The sequence below is a fragment of the Pezoporus occidentalis genome, unplaced genomic scaffold, assembly GCF_034315485.1.
Source record: "Pezoporus occidentalis ecotype Australia unplaced genomic scaffold, CSIRO_AGI_Poc_V1 ctg25, whole genome shotgun sequence".
Taxonomy (NCBI): Eukaryota; Metazoa; Chordata; class Aves; order Psittaciformes; family Psittacidae; genus Pezoporus; species Pezoporus occidentalis.
The window spans coordinates 209,689-228,740 of record NW_026914394.1 but is presented as its reverse complement, the minus strand read 5'-3'; the positions used below and the strand labels follow the sequence as shown (position 1 = coordinate 228,740).

General features: G+C 41.7%; 1 protein-coding gene across 1 annotated transcript in view; it reads left to right on the top strand.

Moving 5' to 3' along the window:
• Positions 1 to 19,052, top strand: part of EIF2B3 (eukaryotic translation initiation factor 2B subunit gamma) — a 103,012-nt gene that overhangs the window by 49,219 nt on the left and 34,741 nt on the right. The window contains exon 6 of the mRNA XM_062622947.1: positions 3,983 to 4,072. Within this exon, the coding sequence (XP_062478931.1) occupies positions 3,983 to 4,072 (90 nt within the window). The remainder of the gene's footprint in view (positions 1 to 3,982; positions 4,073 to 19,052) is intronic.

The following is a 19,052-nucleotide window of genomic DNA, read 5'->3' as shown; positions in this document are numbered from 1 at the left end:
ATTTTTATTGTGTTATTGCCCAGATTAGTGTTACAGTACAGACAGCCTCAGGTCCTTGAGCTTATTTAAAGACCTTCATATTTTCTGTCAACAGCTGTATGAAGTTAAAGAGGCCATGGGATTTCTCTTTCTCAGCTAGTTTATTTGTGAGGTGCTGAGGTTAATGTGGCAATATCCCATGCTTAGTAGAGAGGCTTTTTGGCTTTAAGCATTGTGTGTGCTCCCTTCAGATTTATGATTTTGACCCCAGCCTGGCATTATCACACTGTCAGTGGGAGTGCAGGACTGGTTTGAACCTCCACTCTTGGTGGTAATCTCTCTTAATTAGTTTACAGTTGAAACAATTGTCCCTCTTTTTGCCTTTAAACAAGGGAAGTTTGCTCTATCAGTGGTTGATTTCCCTGAGGGAGGAAATCCTGAGAGGGGTTATCAGGCAGAGAAAAGCTCCGGGCTCCACTTTCAAAGCACTGCCATGTATGAAGCATGCATCAATCCTGTTAGTACTGCTTATTATTTCACAATGGCGTGTCAGGAATTACGGGCACAGACCTTTCTAAGGACTCTTGCAGACCTTTATGCACTCTCATCCCAAGTCAGGATTTTGTGGAATTATGTGCTAATAAAAGCTAATTTTACACATTAAATTGCATTCTTTGAAACTGCTCTTTTAATTGCTGATCTTTCCCTGACTTCTCCACAGATCTCTCTGAGCCTTCTCATTGTCGACTTTCTGCCAGGGAGCCCTCCATGCCTCGTCATTAGGGCTAAAATCTGCCATCACTTAACATAACACACAGGGCTTACAACTGGGAGCAGCCCCCTCCCTTGCATGGGAGCACGGACAATAATAGGCGCTATAGTGGCAGCGCCAATGGGAGTTTTACCATGTATTTTAATGACTTGTGCTTGATTACATTTGCTAGATTGAACCGAAGTTCATTTAGTAATTGGTATGATTCTTTGAGGGTTCACATTTGACATTCCTCGCTCATTAAAGAGCTCTGACAATGGCTGTTACAACTTTTGTCTCAACGGTGACCCTCTCAGATACATATCCAGTCTTTCTTTTGATAAACCACCCATCCCTGCATTCATTAACACTTAACCATCTGCAGCCAGCCCCTCCTAGTACCTTCTCCCTTGCTTTGATGATATAATTAAAAGCCTCCTGTATTATCTCCCTCAGAGGGAAAAGTTTAGGTGCGTCAGCTCTCAGCACATGCATTGTTTGTTATTCGATTCTGTCTGTATCAGCTGTTCCTAGTGACAGACTCATTTTTCATATGTTGTAAAGATTAACTGATGGAGTGGGAGATCAGAGGCATGAGAAGGGAGTGTGGCTTTCGATATTAGTAACCAGATGCTCATTTGAAATGGTGATGGAGTTTGCTGTTATCTGTTAGATTATTTGGTTCCTTTGCTTGTACCTGGAGATAAACTGGTTTAAGCATTATGTCAATGAAAATTAGCATCATCTTTAGTGGCTTGTTATGATAGAGTGCTCTTATCAGTCTGGTTTAGTGTGGCTATTCTCTCCTGCAGTCTGGTTTACAGAAATCACAGCTTTGTTTATGCATGTGCCCAAACTTGCCTGTTTGACCTTTGAAGCTGTGATTATAATATTAATCTATGGGACTATTCTGTTGCAAATCACTTAGGTGGTCTGTGCTTCAGAGGATTTTCATTGTGGGACCTCCCTCTTGTCCAGCATGATGTTCCATTATTGTTAGTATATTCTACATTGAAAGCTAACTCAGGGTGGTGTTTCAGTACATCTTGTTGTCTGGCTGGGTTTTGTGGGGGGTTTTTTGTGTGTGATGGAGCTGTAGCGAGGATAGCACTGTGCTACTGTCTATCCACTTGCACTGATTTTGTATAACTCTTATAAAGTTGCTTAGCTACAGAAAAGCTTGGTGCAGTACTTGCATGCAGATACAAACTTCAGCCTTCAAATCCTCAGTGTCCTGTGGCGTAGCTAAATAGCGTTATTCCAGTGCGCAGGTGGGGAGACTGGATGTGTGAAAGCCACACAGACACTGGCAGCAGAACCGGCATTTATTGAGGAGTTCTTGTTTTACCCTCTTCTGCTTGATATGTGCCCCTTGCAGCCTTCCCCTGCTTTGTGTTTAAAGGGGATTGCGGTAGATCTTGGGTAGGGAGAGAAGAACGTGGCATTCTGGCACTAAAGAAACTGTGTCCTGTTTGTCATCTTCAAGTTAAGAACTGGGTTTTTTCCTCCTATTTTCCCCTCTCCTTCCCATATTGCATCCTTTTTTTTTTTTTTTACATATTTCTTGCCTTGTTCCATTGTTTTGTTCATTTTCCCAGCTTGCATCCTTGCTTCTTTTCTTTCCATTTGTCCCTTTCACCCATTTGAATAAACTATTATATTTGTTATATAAGTACAAGGGGGCTCTTTTCCTCAGAGAAGGTATGAAAATTCTCCCCCTCATAAATACACAAAATGTGGAAACCATCCTCAGGAGGCAGAGCAGGAGGGAGTCTGCTGACTTCCAACTGCAAGACCTCATTAAAATTAGTGGATTCCCTAACCTCTTTGCATAAGGCACACTGCTATTTGGGCTGACTTCCACAGCAACATCTGGGCCACTGATAGCATCAGTACTGGAGCACTGCTAGGTGAGCTCATGTTTTGTTAATGAAGTAATCTACTGAAAGTGCATAGATCATTTTTTAGTACCACATACTTTTCTGCAAAGTGTCGTACTACTATTATAGGAGCTTTCCTTTCCAAGTGGGACTTCAGGAATTTGTTATAGTTGATATGCTTAGCTTGAACTGAATGATATGCTTGAGAAATGCCACCTCAATTATAAAATGTTAAGACTTAAATACTTTGGTAGTTCAGTGCATTAATTGAGAAATACACTGAAAAATGGAGAAAAACCAAAGGAGACAAAAATGAAAACTGAGGCAATTTCAGGTGTGGATTAAAATTTCTGTCCTTAATAGCCTCTGGACTGTGAGTGCAGGTACAGCCCAGTGTAGTCCCTGACTGTTGTGTTTTGTCTTTTTTAATATGCAAGCTAAATATTCTTACCTTCTAAGCCATCTAAATATGGCTTTTCTGTCCTGAGAAGTAGTGGTGAGTGTTCAGACCACCAGAACACTCTCAGATGAGGCTACAGGTATGTGGAAGGAAAAGTAATACTGGCATAAAATATCCATCTGCTTTAAGACAGGTTCCAAAAGGGGTTCTGCTATCATAAGAGCAGAGAATCCATAAAGAGCATAGGAGTAATTGATGAGTCTTTATGATATACAATTTGGTTCTTAAAGTATTGAAGCTATTGGAGATCTCTGAGTTTCTGAAATATTAACCTGCCACTGCTCTGAAAGCAAAGACTTCCCTCTTTGCTGTTGTTTGCCTATCAATGTGTGAGAGCTTTTCTGATCTTTTCCACCCCACTGGGCTGGATAGGCAGATGCTTTGTAGTTGAGCTGTGGCAGTCATTTGTAATGTGTACTGTAGGAAAGGTGAGCAGACCCCATCTCCTTCCCCTATTCCCCTCCAGGAAGTGTTGGAAAAAATACAGTAGTGTTGTTGTGTTTGCTAGCAGAACAAGCACAGCCTTGCATATTAAGGCAGGCACTTAGCCAAAAGCTTTGAATTATTGTACCCTGACATTACCCACTGTAACTTTTAGCACTCTGGGCCCATTACTTTGGCTTCCTGCCCAGTAATGTGCAATTTCCACTTACATGAGAAGATGTAGCAGGAGTAATGACTCCTTGGAGGAGGTGTTTTCTTTCACAGCAGATCAGCCCAGGGCCAGCAGGTGTAAGTTTATAGACACAGTCCAATAATGGCAGCCTGCACTGTTCTCTTTATTCCAGCAGTAGATGTAAAGGAACAAATCTGCCTTTGCACACTTTTCACTAGCCACTGACCTAAGTGCAAAGGCAAGCTCTTGTAAATGGCCATGCAAAGCTCCATGATTTTCCTTTTTTTCTTTTCCAGGCACCCCAGAATGCACATCAGAACAGGGCTGATGGATGCCCATCTCTACTGTCTGAAGAAATACGTGGTAGACTTCCTTGTAGAAAACAGGTAAAAAACCCAAACAATACACAAGGTCGTAGCAGTTGTTTGCATTGACATATGGTTCATACCACAGCTTTTAAGGGAAGATTTGTTTCGTTAAACTCGATAGCATAAAATAGAAATGTGGAAGAAAGCAGTTTTCAAAATGCTTTAACTGCACTAAAAGGAATACCAAGCATTATGTATGAGATTCTTATTCAGGCCTTTTTTAAAAAGAAAATATCTAATAACAGCATAAGGGATTTTTTTGCCTCTTTTCTTCATCTCTCCTTTTCCTAATGTATCTGTGCTTTTTGGCTGCTCGTTTCACCAGGGCTCCCCCATTGTTAGGGCTGTGAATACATTTCTGACCTTTGATTTCCCCCACCACAGTCTGTTTTGGCCTTTGCAATCACCTCTTCTCTCCCCCTTCACATCCACCACCACTGCAGGTGGGCTATCTCTGTAGCATCCCATGTTTTTAGCTTGTGATGTTCCTCTGTCAAAACTCTGAGACCACCCACCGAGAGTAAGAAAAACATCCATTTATGGAAGTGGAGAAGGATCTTAGCTATAATATTTCATGAAACAGATGAAAAAAAACCCCGTGTTTATCTTTAAAAAACAAACAAATGAACCACCCCTCTCACAGTAAGCAGTTTTGGAATGATGTCCTATTCCTAGACTTTTTGCAGTGCTCTCATGCCCATTGCATATATTGACTGCTCACTGAGTTCCCAAGAGTTTTTCTCTCCTTTTAAGATGAAAGATAAAGAGGCTAAGTGTTGCGTTCATAGTGCTTTTCCTTAGCAGATAAATTGACATGTGAAAAAGCACTGAGGAGGGGAGATTTGTGTTAGTCTCCATCATATACAAATACAGTGATACAGCTGGATAAATGATTAAAGGAGCTCTTCCAGAATGAAGTGCTGTGAGTGAGTTGAAATGTAGTGGAAAATCTGTGTTAACCCCCAGTGCAATTTCTTAGCATGCACAAGAATAAAGCTTATCCGATACTTTGACTGGCACATGGGGACACTGTACAAGTCATTTTATTTCCCATTTGTGCATGGGAACATGTGTGAAAGGTGAGAAAGCTTCAGGAGCAGCAGATTCTTCAAATCTGGAATAAACCAGATTTACCAAATTCAGCGTATTTTAGGAAGTCAGTGACAGTTGGGACTTCCTGTATTTCCTGTGGTAACATGAGGCAGTGTTTACACCTTGTCTCATAACACAACATGGACTCATTTCTTGAAATCCTACCTATCTAGTTTTGCTGGGATTAGACATTTCTGGAATATTAGATGTTTCACACATCCAGGGTTTTTTACCATGGTATTTTATGCTTGTTTGAGTTTAGATCATTATGTCTGTGGGACAAGGACAGCCTTTGTCAGACATGCTGCAGTGTGTGACACAATGAGGCCTCTAAGCATAGATAGTGGTAACTTCAGATTTCAAGGCTTTATGCTATTTCCATTGAAACTGGTGACACCTTGGCTTTGCCGGTGGTGGGATTTCACCTTGTGTTAACCAAAGTCAGCAGAGTGAAGTCATGCTCTGAACTCTCCCAGTTGTCCCCAGGTTTCCCTAGAGCAAGTCTACTGACCTTTTGCAGGTATGACCAGTTGGTTTTCCTGTTTTCTACAGAGAGGTCATTCTCTGTCCTCACTGTTTCTTCAAGCTGTGCTGCTTTTCTGTGATGCTTCTGTGACCAATACATAATTACAGCAGCTAGACAGCATTTCTTAAGATCTGATAGCAACATCTGGCTTACTAATAGCAAGTAGCTGCTTCATTCTCCTTATTACACACACGCTGCTTACTGAGGCAAGTGAAAGAGAGTCAATTGCAAGTAATGTGCTTAACTGGCAAATCTGAGGAATGGGACTTTTGCCATGAGGAATAACTTGGGCTTTCAGGCTTTTGGCATCAGTGGGCATTTGCAGCTTGTTTTTCTTCCCTGAGGAAGGGGAGGACAGTGCATATCCAAAGATCTTTCCATGTTTGGCAGCAGTATGCCAGGACTTTTGAAAGACCCTGTGGAATATTTTTGCCTCAAAAGTACTGACATCCACATAATTGTTTGGGTTTAAGAATTCTTTTCAATACTTTGTTTTTTAGTCTAGAGGGAACCTACGGTAGGATTTTGCCTCTCTGCAATTCCGCACCAGGACTGGAGAAGCTCACATGCCTTGTTTAAGTTGTGCGTGTTTAAAACTAACAGCAGGGACTGAAGCGAACAGTGAAGCTCTTGTGCGGTGCCAGGAAGTACTGACACAGTGTACTTCCTCAATATTACAATATTTACATTGTGTTAATATTTTAGCAGCGGGGTTTGATGGCAGGCAGAACACCTTCTTTCATTGTTTGTAGCTCAGTGAAGCATTTACAATTTTTTTTTCAGGTTTTATTTTGACATTCCAAAGCAGAAAAGATGTTGCACAGCAGTAAAAAATTCAGATCAACAGCTGGCAACAGCTCTCTCTGTTTGCAGAGGAAAATTATGATTATTTTTCAGGTCAAAGAATTATATGAAAACTAATGTGATTGTGTTGCTTCAGATGGGATGAAAGACCAGTGTAGTCCCTGCTTAGCTGCAAAGATGTGGCAAGAACAAGCTCTTCCCATGTCGAGGTAGTTTGTAGTTGCACCTGTAAGGGTAAATTACATTCCTCCACTTCAACATATGCATTGTAGGTAAAGTCCAAAGGAATTAGCAACTACTATGAAAATGGAAAAGAGAATGTGAAATTGCTAAAGCTTTGGTTTATCTAAGTGTATGAATCTTGCTTTAGGATTTGGGCAACTTTTGTTATATGACGTATCTGGAAAAAGGCTGAATTTGTTGTTCAGCTCCAGAATGAAGTTGTGATACCAAGGTTTTATCACCAGCTTGGCCACTGTCTTGCTTTGTGGTACTAGAAAGGTCCCTTAATTTTTCTATGCACTTGTTTCCTTTTCTGTGTGGGATTGTTTGGAGAATAATCAGTGTTTGGCAGCAGTGAGATTCTAATATGGGAGGTATTAGGAAAGGTCAAAATACTGTTCAGTAGTCTGTAACTGAGTTTGTAGTCCTTTGATACACTTTAATGAACTAATTTAATAGGACTGAATAGTAGTTCTGCTGTTTGAGGTCTTATTGAACTGTAACAAACCAAACAAATTTGCAAACCAAACAAATTCTTGAGTTTTAAAAAGCAGAGATTGCTGGTGCCTTTTGCATAAGTCAGAGGAAATGGTCTGCTTATGAGACCCCCCTCAAATATGTATGTCCAGACATACAAATATGTATGTCTTACCCTGTCCAGATGTACCAAGGTCAAACACTCATGGTTCCACAGTGCCTTGAGGAACAGCTGAAGAAATTCTTGCCCCTGGCAGTTTGTTATTCCCTACAGCTGGTATTTATTCCTTCCCTTTTCTCCCCACTCCCGCATTACTGGGCAGGTTGATTATCTGAGTGCACTTAATCAGCTCCAGTGACAGCCTCTGCCAGGGGTGCCAGTTTGAGCACTCAGAGCTCTGTGCTGGGATGGACATCTTCATCCCTGCATCCACAGTGTTGATGACTTCAGGGTCTGTTCCCTCTAGCTTCACAAGAGGTCACAGACCATACTCTGCTACCAAACGGATTTATCCCATCAGAACAGGGACCATGACCTCAATGTGAACAAGCAGCAGCCTGTCTGGGATGAATTTTCTGCTGATTATAACTGTGTCTGGGGGTTTTTGTGCAGAGACCTTTGGTTCTTCCCCAGGTTCCTTTCTGCATCAGTGAATTTAGAGTCGCAGAGGTTGGTCTCGGTTTGGCAGATATAAGGAAGTTCTTTACTGTGAGGCTGGTGAGGCACTGGAACAGGCTGCCCAAAGAAGTGGTAAATGCTCCATCCCTGGCAGTGTTCAAGGCCAGCCAGGTTGGACAGAGCCTTGGATGACATGGTCTAGGGTGAGGGAGGTTGGAACTGGATGAGCTTAAGGTCCTTTCCAACCCAAACCGTTCTATGATCCTCAGTTGTATCACGTCATTGCACAGGAGGGGGCTGAGATCTCCCTGTATTCAGGTGAGAGCGTTTCTTTCCTAAACACTTCCTTTTCCAGAATAAAGCTAACCTGAGGATCTTATAGGTGCTGCACTTTGTGGCAGGGGGAAGACAGGCGTGTGTGTTTCAGGAGCTGCTCTGCCAGCACGGATAGGGATAGTTGAAGGTGAACACCTGCACCATACGATGAACTGCACATTATTGCTGTTCTCAGAGCGATCCTTACTCGAGCTGAGCCAGCAGGCTAGACAGCAGCAGAGGCTGGAACTGGCTGGGGGCACGGCTCCACCCCGCAGCTGGCGGGCCTCACACCCCTGGGGCCTGGGGTGGCAGCCAGCACAGTAGCCAGTCCCCTTTTTTGGCACTCTCCTGAGTGCTAGGTTGGAATTCTGCCTTGCTGCTGCATTCAGGGCAGATGGAAGAAGAGAGCCCTTATTCCCTTTCCCCTGTGAACTTCATCTGTAGGGGAGGGCAGGATCCAGGACTGTGCCTTGTGAGCCCGGCATGCTGCACAGGCATGCACTGGTATTTCTTTACTGTGTGCTGACAGTTGGCTTGCTAACAATCCCAGCAGAGCTACTGGCAGAAGAAATGTCATCAGAGTGCAATTGTGTGGTAGTTTGTGTTCTGTTTTTTTCTAGAGTGTTTCTGAAGCTCTAGCCTGGTGAAGTAAGATACCTGATTTGGGGGAGAGCAATGGTGGGAGATAGATAAAAAGCAGTCCCTTTCCCCTGTGATTTTTTAACAAGGAAAATTCAGTCTGGCTTTGGAAATTTAAGTGTTGAAGATGTGTGTCTATATATCCTGTGTATATGCTTAAAAGTATGTGTAATATGCATTTATAATATAGGTATGCATGAATGGCATTGTGCCCACAGTCAGTTGTGCAGGCACAGATGACAACATTTGATATATGTGTAAGGATTTCACCCTTCTCACACCTCAAGCCTGTAGATACGCAGAGACTGCCTTTCCCCTCTCATTGAGGTAGACCACAGTATCTGAAGTCAGATCAAGGCTGCCTCAAACAAAGCAGGATGTGGTCCTGCGTATTAAGTAACCTCCCCAAAATCACTTTTGTCAAATTTCATCAGTGCAGAGCTTGTCATGACCATGCTAATCGATCCTTAGTTACAGGTTGGACACACAAAAAGCCAAATTTAAAAATACTAACTTTGCAAGGTTAAGCACTTGGCACTAAGGAAATGCCACAGCTGAGGCTTCCTGTGCAAACTTTTGCTTCTATATGCACCACATATTATGGTACAGTCTCCAGTTACAAGACTCTCAAGTTTGGTTGGTTGTTTTTTTTTCCTCTGTGACCATGGCTTCATCTGTTGCCTAAGATGCTTGCTGAAGGAGACACTGTTCAGTGTTGTATGTAACTTCTGAAGTTCAGGCGAAGGCCACCATCCTTACTTGCTCACTGTTTAAACCCTGTTCTGAAGATAAGGTAAATACTTTCCTTTTGGATTCTCGGTGCTCATCACTGATACTATAATGCTCTGTACACACTTCATTAACTATCCAGCACCCCTATTAGTGAAGCAGCGGTCTTTCCTTCCTGAAAGTAGGAAACTAAGATACACACAAGCTGAAGTTTGAAGCATCTTTGCCTTAAGTATGCCATTTTTCAGACCTTAATGTTATACAGAGGCTCCTAATGCTGAAAGAATCTTTACCATTGATGACAGCTGTCCAGGGTGACACTAATCACATCAACAGCACACAATCAGTAGCAACTTACAGAAAGCAGATTTATGTTCTGCATTCAGAATCTGTAAACTCCTCTGACAGAAAGGGATTAAAAAAAAAAAATCTGATCTTTGGGCATCATTCATTTGCCTTAAATATTAGAAGTTCTTTTCTCCTCTCTTAGCCCTCTTCCTTGTATATTTAACACACATGTTCTAACAAATGAGGCAGGCATTCTTTTGCCTCATAACACAACCTTGATGCATCCCCAAGGCATAGTTCATCTTTACATTGGGTGAAGAACAGGTTGAGATTGAGGAGAGAGGAAATGTAGGTGTGTTTTTAAGGATTGTGGCATAATGTGTACATATGAGGTCTTCATTAAGGTTGTATAAACAGCATAGTTTTAGCTTTTCTTAAGTTGAGCGCCCAAACTGTTACTGTGGTGCTCTTTTAAGAGTATTTATTTTTATATATGTGACACTTTTTGAATTAGTAAGGCTACTGTGACTCTTGCTAATAGAGTAGCCATTATCAACGTAGATTTATCACCTTTCAGGTCAGTCACCAGAAGGAGATGGGATGCTCTAAACTTGAAAGAATATCCAGCTCAGCCTCTGTAACCTTGGTCTAGAGCATATTCTGTTTTCTTTCAAAGAGAGAAAGAGAACGGAGCATGCCCAGTGTAGGACACAAAATACTGAGCTGCAAAACAGGTCTTTTCCAAGCCTGTGCAAACAGTAGCTTGATGTAGTATGGGCACTTTTTATGTTTACAAGTGTAACACCCTGACGGAAAGACAACCGTGTGCCAAACTGCAAGCATGGAATCGTGTGAGCTTTTCAGCAGAGCAGTTTGGAATATTCTTTTAACATGGACAAAACAAGGGAGGGTTTCCATAATTTGTTAATTTCCATAATTGTTCTTGAAAATAGTTGAGATTTTTGATGAAGCTATCAAAAAAAAGCAAATTCAGCTTGAGGCAAACACCTGGCACTGTGATTTCAGCCAAAACAGTTAAACTTTGGCAAAGTTTGCGAACAGGTGAAGACAGAAGCTCACAATAGGAAATGCTGAGTGAATTATGTATAGGTACCCCAATTCTACCTGAAAGTGAGTCATCTTGGGTTTTATGGAGGCAGATGCCACTGTGTGTTTGTTCAGATGTCATGGCTTCTCTGTTACGTGCCAGAGTGACAACTGCATTTTCTAATGTGAGGAGATCTTTGGACTTCGTTTCAAAAGACTATGTTCATCTATCTAAAAGTGATAGCACACATCTTCCCAATACATGAGAACATTTCACAGACTTCTGTGTGTCCTTCTCCCTTTTTCCCCCTTCTTTCTCCTAAAGGCATGGTAAAATTTTTATTGTGTTTAGTAATGTGTTTTGCAAATAACCATTTTGTCCCAAATATAGTATTTCTGAATTGCTGGGTGTAGAAAAAGCCACTGTTTCCCTTGTACAGTCACCTGGGAAACAGGCAGTTCTGTTTGTGGCCAGGAGGGATGATGTGTGGTGCTGGAAAGGCAAGAATGATAAACAGCAGCACTGTGGTCTCTTCAAAAGGCTTGAGTAAGCATTCACAGTGCCTTGTCCTGGGAATGCTGAGTGCTGACATCTTGCTTGCCACCAGGGAAACCCACTTTCCCATCAGAGCCCTCCTCTCAGGGTGCACCCTGTGAGAAGCTGAGCTGAAGCTGAGGAAACAAATCAGCTCTTCTGCAGCTCCTCCAGTGCTGGAAAGCTGCCTTCCAGAATTTGCCAGTAGAGAAACTCTTCTCTGAACTGAGCAAATTTGCAGTAAGCCTTATAGCCAAAGTCAGTATGATTTGTTTGCAAAGTTAAACACTGGGGTTTGTTGATTCTTTTTTTGAACTGCTGAAGTAAATAAGAGCAAATTGTGTGAGGTCATAGTGCTCTGCCTTTCCAAACAGCTTCAGCTGCATTCCCAGAGCAGGCTTCCTTCTCTGCCGGGTCCGGAAAGTTTCTGCTGGGCCAGCACTAGGAGGGGAGGGAAAGGTTTGCTGTCTCTGCTGTGTGCTGAGATCTGCGGCCATAAGAGCTGCAGTGGAGCCACCCTTCTCCTTGCCAATAAATGGCAGGGGCAGTAGGAGATCTTTGAAAACTGGAGGTGCGAGTGACTGGCTCCGAAGCTCCTGCTTGGATGGCTGCGTGCTGTGCTGTACACAAAGGCCCCTGCAGGTTTATATTAAGGTGCTGCCCAGACTAAACCAGTGCATTTTTTCTTTTCCCCTCTAAATGCCTTTTTATCATTCAGGCTGTCACCTGTGTTTCCTGGCAAAGCCTGCTGGCTGGGGGAGGTCTGGCAGAGCTGAACACCCAGCTTTGGTGGTCTTTGTGTGGCTGCCTGAAAGATGGCTTAAAACAGAACCTGCTCTGTGAATACCTGCAAGTTAACATGTGTCAGCCGTGTGGCTGGAAGGTTTCTCCTTTGCTGAAAAGAGAGATTTTATAATGAATACTTTCCTTGTGATTAAAATGGGTAAATAAACAAATAGCTCCTACAGGAAGAATACTGTGTGAAGACAGGGCAAATAGATTGTAGCTTTCCAAACAAGGAAAAGAAAAAGAAAAACAGCACACCAAACTCCTCCTTAGCGCATTTACTCTATTAGAATGTGAAATGGTAATTTATCTTTCCCATTTCCTTTCCTTGTCAAACATATCCAGCTGTTGGAGCTTTCTCTGTTCCCCACTAGAAATGCCAAGACTTAAAATTTGTTGATGTCCTCCTCCAGGGTATCGTTAGCATTATCATCTTTCCATGGTACCAATCAAGCTCCAAAACCTCCCAGGGGAAAAAATCTAATGACTCAAACTAGATTTAAACTAATTATGTTTTTCTGCACATCACTTCTGTTAACAAATACAGTTCCTTTTCTTGTTAGTGAACTACCTGGGAACAGGCATGTCTTTAGATGTTCTGAATTGAAGCTGATTCACTTCATGAATAATATAGCGCATCTTCCTGTGAGGCCATGATGTGCCGTAGTGGCCATGTGGCTGAGATACTCAAAGCATGTGCAGTATTCTATATATGTAAGCTACTCCTAATGCAGATTTTTCTAGAGTAAATTTTCAAATTTAACTTTGTGATTTACAGCATCAGATAAGGACCCTTTGAATTGCCTATGAAAAGTATGTCGAGAGGACATTCGGTTATAGGATCATAGAAGAATTCAGGTTGGGGAGGGACCTCTCGCAGTCTCTAGTCCAAACTCCTGCTTAAGTAAGTCTTAACTTTTGTGTTGCTCAAGGGATTTTTTTTGTAGTTGACATTTTAAAATCCCCAAGGATGAAGACTGGGCCTTGTCCCAGGACTGTACCACTGACTGAAAAGTTGTTTTCTTTATGTCCCAACTGGAATTTCGCTTGTTGCAGCTTCTGTCTGTTGTCTCTTGCTCTTTGACTGTATACAACTTGGAAAAGTCTGGTTATCTTCTATATCACTTCAGTTTTGGTAGTGGAAAACTGTTACCAGATTCCCCCTGCAGCCTTCTCTTCTCCAGGCTGAGCAAGCCCAGCTCCCCAGCTTCTCCTGCGTCATATGCTCCTGGCCTTCTTGGTGGCCTCAGCTGGGCTTGCTCTATCTGATAATAAACATTTAAAACTGTTAACTGTTTTTCTACTGTTTCCCTGTTCCTTGGGTAGCCTTCAGTCAAATGGACTTCTGTCTTCATACGAGATGTGGGTTTTGAAGGAGGAATGATTATTCTTTTATCTATCTATATGAGCTTATTACTTTCTTTTTCCTTAAATCATTGCCACTTGGACAGTATCACCCTAAGTATTCTTTCATGAGTGCAGTAAATTTTCTTCCACACAGCACTGCTTGCATGTAAGATAATACTTGCGGTGAAATTATTGTCTTACCATGCTGGCCATCTCCCTGTGAGGATGCGATCCTTGTATAGGATATCGTGGTATATGTGGAAAACATAATTCTCCTGTACTCCCTATTTAGATGATCTGACTGTACAACCTTTCAAGAATTTTCAAGAGAATGTTTTCCTTTTTTCCCCTCTCCAGTTTGCTTCTACAATCTCTTTTCTCCCACATCACCTCAGCCACTGACTGACCCTCTGAATGGCTGAGTCCCTTTTACTTCCAAGTTGAATTTTTGGAAAAGAAAGAAAATAGTGGTTCTTCCCCTACTATTCCACTTCTCATAGCTTTTGTATTCTAGGTGGTAGTCCAATGATAGAAGGGTTTGGCTGGAAGGGACCTTAAAGGAGTGCCTTCCACTAAACAGGTTGCTTAAAGTCCCACCCAACCTGGCCTTGAGCACTTCCAGAGTTAGGGCAGCCACAGCTTCTCCAGGCAACCTGTTCCAGTTTCATTGTTCCTTAGCCAGTCAAGTGAAACATGAACAATAATAAAGATGTCTGTAGCACTGTTGCTGACTTCATTATTGCATTGAATTATTGTGATGGGAAACTTTTAACTTCCTGCATATAGAAGGGAAAATAAATGCTATTAATGATGATAGGGCACACATGCCTGCTTAGAGTAGGGAAGAGATACCTTCATTAAGTCAGTGAATCATCAGTCAGTAACAATACTCAAAGTTCCATTTTGAATGTGGTAAGTAGCTAGATTATGAGGGTAAAAGCTGATCTTAGAACAGTCTTGAATAAAGAGGGAGCAGCTACAAATTTCTTCACTTAAAACAAGGTGAAAAATTAAAAGGGGATTTAATATTTTAAACAGCCACAGGGCAGTCTATGAGAAATGCTGGGTGCTGCCTAGTTAAGTACCAGTTTTGAAGTAGTCAAAGGCCTAAAGTGGGGAGGATTTCCCTAAATCGAAGATGCAGAGTTGAAGTGTAGCACACAGAGCATTTTACACCAAACTTTTCTGGGTGACTACCACACAGAAAGAACATTAGGAATAAAAGTAGGCTCTTGAAGAAGAAGACATGGGATTCATTGGCCAAAAAGCTTCATCTTTAAGTTCTTCGATAAGCAGTAAAGTGACCAAAAAAAAGGTTGAGTCTTATTACAGAACAAAAGATCACATTGCAAATGCCACAGAAAGCAGAACAGAAGAGTTGTCCTACAGGGATGGGTGGAGCAAGGATTAGTGAGGGTGTGGAAATGGGCCTTGCACAGGCAGAAGCAGGACTGAACTACACACCAGAGCTTCCAGTATATCTTCCAGACTGCTGAAAGAATGGGCATGTTGTGAAGCCAAACCAAGAATGGGTCCATTTGATTGCAGAACACTACACACAGTATGTGCATGGAGAAACAGAGCAAAGTGATTTGGACATCTGTGATGCCTTCAATGTAGCCCCAGTGGAGCAGGGTGGAAGAGCTTACCCATGTGAAGCTACAGCCATGTCTGTGGTTTTTGACACATTTTTTATACAGCCAAATCTGAATAGTTCAAGTCTATCAAAATATATACTGCTGCACCTTAAGTTTACATAGTTCATGCGTTTTGTGGATACATGTCATTTTTATCAAAAGCATCATATGCATGTGTTTGTTTAGGCATATTATCAGAGCCTAATTTCAAAGGCATTTAGAAAGAAATGGCTAACTCAGACACAGATGGCTGCAAAGGCGGAGGTGGGAGAGAATGGGGAAAGATGAGTTTTGGCAAGGAATCACGCTTGGTGCAGGTGCGCTTGTTTTAGAAGAATGGGATGCTGTCTGGGAATGAATGAGATCCATTCCTCAGCAGCATGTGCAACCTGCCAAACACCCTGGGTGGCCTCCGACGGCCTCAGAGACTTTTGGTCAGAGAGAAGTTCTAAAAATGTCTAAACTTGCTGGCAATCCCATGCAAAAGCTGTGTTAGTTGGGAGCTGTGGGGCGTTCCTGGCTGTTTGGTGAGTGGGCAGAGGTAAGGTTGTTTAGGTGACCCAAGCTGAGTGCACACACGCTTTCAAAGGATTTGATGTGTAATTGAGGAGTTTTAATTTCTGTGGTCAATTTTTCAGAAAGCTGCCTTGTTTCCCAAAGGGTTTTTTGGCAGAAGTGGAAGTTAGAGCCCTGCTCCTTTAAGTGCATCCAGACTTGGTGGAACTTGAGAACGGCTTTTTATGTGGTTTGCATCCATACCATCCCTTCCATACTTTGATCTGGATCCTCTCTGCACTGTGGTGTCTATGACTGTCACTTGGCATATCTTCTTCTGCTTTCCTTCCATCATCCAGGATGCAGGGATTTTGGCGGCAATTTCGGAAGTTATTCATAAACTTGAGCCTGTAAAGCAAAGCTTATACCAGCTTTTATACTGGCATGATCTGCAATGGCTTTTGAAATAGTCATACAACACTCTTATGAATGTTGGAAGTACGTTGCTGTCAGACTTGAAGGTTTTGGTTAGAAAATAGTATGGAAAGATAAATGAAGCACAAACGCAGTCATGTGGAATTACCTCTTAGAAAATGTCTCAAAGTTTCCTTGTCTTCTCCATAGACTTTTAGCTCCAAAAATAATAAGACGCACTGGCAATACGTAATAAATAAGTAATTAATGTGACATTTGGAGGGATGAGAAATACGGTTACTCTTTTTGTGATAGAAATTTTGAAAGTGGAACAGGACAAATAGAATGTAGCAAGAAATAACATCTGTTTGATGCCATGATTGGTGTTGCTGGTTATTGAATTGGGTACAACTAATTGCCTGGTAATTTACTGGCTTGCCTTGTTACTTTGGAGTTTTCTTTTATTATAATTGGTCTTAGGCACGCCAAACAAAGGCAAAAAGATTTTTGCAAGGAATAAAGGCAGAAATAGCCTTCTGCAGGGATGTGGCACACCCTATAAATTCATCATTTGATATTTTTTCCTTTTGAACCCAGTCCTCTGCTTTCTCCGCATTCTTAGCATGTCTCAGAAATTCCAGCGTTTTTAGCAGTGAATCAATGAGAAGAAGGGGAAAAGGCCTGTAATTGCTTTTTCCATTGTGCTTGTTAAAACCGCGTTGTGGGAAATGGACCCAAACACTGTCTTTTAAGTGGTGTTGAGTCTGAGGCAGGTGGTATTAACTCAGGACTGCATTAACTCTTTTCAAATCTCTTTCCTGTTTCCTTGAGGAAACATGCCTGGTGTATATATGTGGCAAGGGCTGTTTGCCTGCCTCTTGCATTGACATTTTAATTTGGTCCATGATATAAATATCATTTCCCTAATCCCCCTTGCCCTGACCCTGTTTTGTCTTTTCTTCAAAGTGAGTTGACTTTTTTTTCCCCTTGAAGGAGGGGGGAGGAGATGGGAACGGTGGCTGGCTGCTCTAGTTTGGAGCATTAAATGCTTGGGGAAAAAATCTCAGAGTAACTGTTGTTTCTTTCTTTGTATTCACATGGAAATTTTTAATCTCCATCAAAGGATCAGGAGAAAATAACGTTGAGATTCAACAAGAGAGCTCCCAGCTTACATGGAATTTTTAAATGTTATTTGGCTTTATCCTTTAAGCAATGAGAACCATGAACTATGTACCTACAGGGTTCAGAATTAACTTTTCTCTTTCTTCCAGCACACCCTCTCCCCCCCCCCCCCTTTTTCTTACATCTTTATTGTTCTGCATAAACATGCAACTTCTTTTTGGCCAAAACTGTAAGTGCCTTAGGATTTGTTTAGTTGTATTTATGTATACATTTCTAACATTAATTATGTGCACCAGTCTTGAAATACAGCCTCATGTTTTCCTTTTGATGTGATCTGAAGAATCTCCGTTGAAGGCCATGGAGCTAAGATCAGAACCCAACCCACTGTATACTTGCATAATTGTACAAGAGCTAACATTAGCCTGTTAGGGAAAAAAAAAAAAAAGCAAAAGTAGCTTATAAAAGGCCGAATAATCATCTTGTTTGTAGTGGGGAAATCACAAACACTATCTGCACCTGTAGATGTAGCTGATTGTGCTAATGATGATAGCAAGAGAGACCCCCCTGCAACTAGCCCATGGAGAGTAACAGCAGATTTCACAGGTGGGTGCTGACAGCAATGGTAGATTTCATGCTTCATCACAGATTAATAAAACAGGGAGGATATTAAAATGCTAATACTCATTAATACCGTTTTATGGTGTTTAACATTAAACATGGAAAATGAAAGACAGCCGGTAAATGGAACTGACAGTTGTGTTCAGGGTGTCTGAAGCTGGTGAGAACTGGCTGGAGGGAATACAAGCTGTGGATGTTCACATTCCTGCTGTGGGTCAAGCCAAACAGCACCTCCTGGTACCTAGACTTCTGCAAGATCGCCTAAACTTATACATAAATAGACTCTTCTATCATAATAAAATATTTGACGAGATTTTTTCTTTACCAGTGTTGGTCAGAACCATGATTTTTCTACCAGTGTTGGTCAGAACCATGATTTTCTGTGTCAAATGAAAGACAGAGGCTCCAGCAATACTTACGTCTAAGAGCAGAATTCACCCCCTTGAACCATAATTGTGAAGTACATAACTTTTCTGAATGTAAGTGGTCAACATTTATTTTTTTCCCCAAAATGCTTCTTGTGTTTCATCTGGCTCCATTGTTCTTCATTTCTTGCTGAAGTTTCAATAAGCCTCTCTTCATCCCAGAGGCAGTTGCATTTCAGCAACAAGTAAAAGTTGGCCCTCTGTGGGCCATAATATATGTAATGTAATATAATATACATAGATAGAAAATTCTGCCATATCACAGAGTGTTCTAGTTTTATTTGTGGTTAAAACTGCCCCAAAACTTCTGTGTAGCTGTGTTGAAATACGAAACTTAAGGATCTGAGGTATTTTCACCTTATGTTCTTCACAATTAAAGTTTTTTCATATATCATGAACCTTATCTCTGCCTTGCAAAAATCCCGGGAACACTGGGAAGACACTGTAGTGCACAAGGACCAGGGATAAAGGGGTTCTAAAGGTATGATACTTATGTCTCTCTGGTAAGGACAGTACTTGGTGAAATCACAGCTGTCTCACCAAGTATCCATTTTTGTACCTTAACAGCTTAGATTTTAAATAAAATGAACCTTGAATACCTTAGGTTTACAATGCTGAGGTCTGAGGCTGCAGCCTGCAGAGCTGACTGCAAATGACTGGTGTGTGCTCTGAGCTCTTAGGTACGTTTAATGTAAACTTTTCCAGGGGGTTCTTTTGCTTTTAAAAATTTCACCTTCCCTTGCATTCCCAGCTGTTTCTTGCACGTGCACCATGAATTTCAACTGCCCCGTTGTCTTCATTTCTCCCCATGTATGCACTGTCTTTTCCCAACATCCCACTTTCTTGTGACCTGTATGG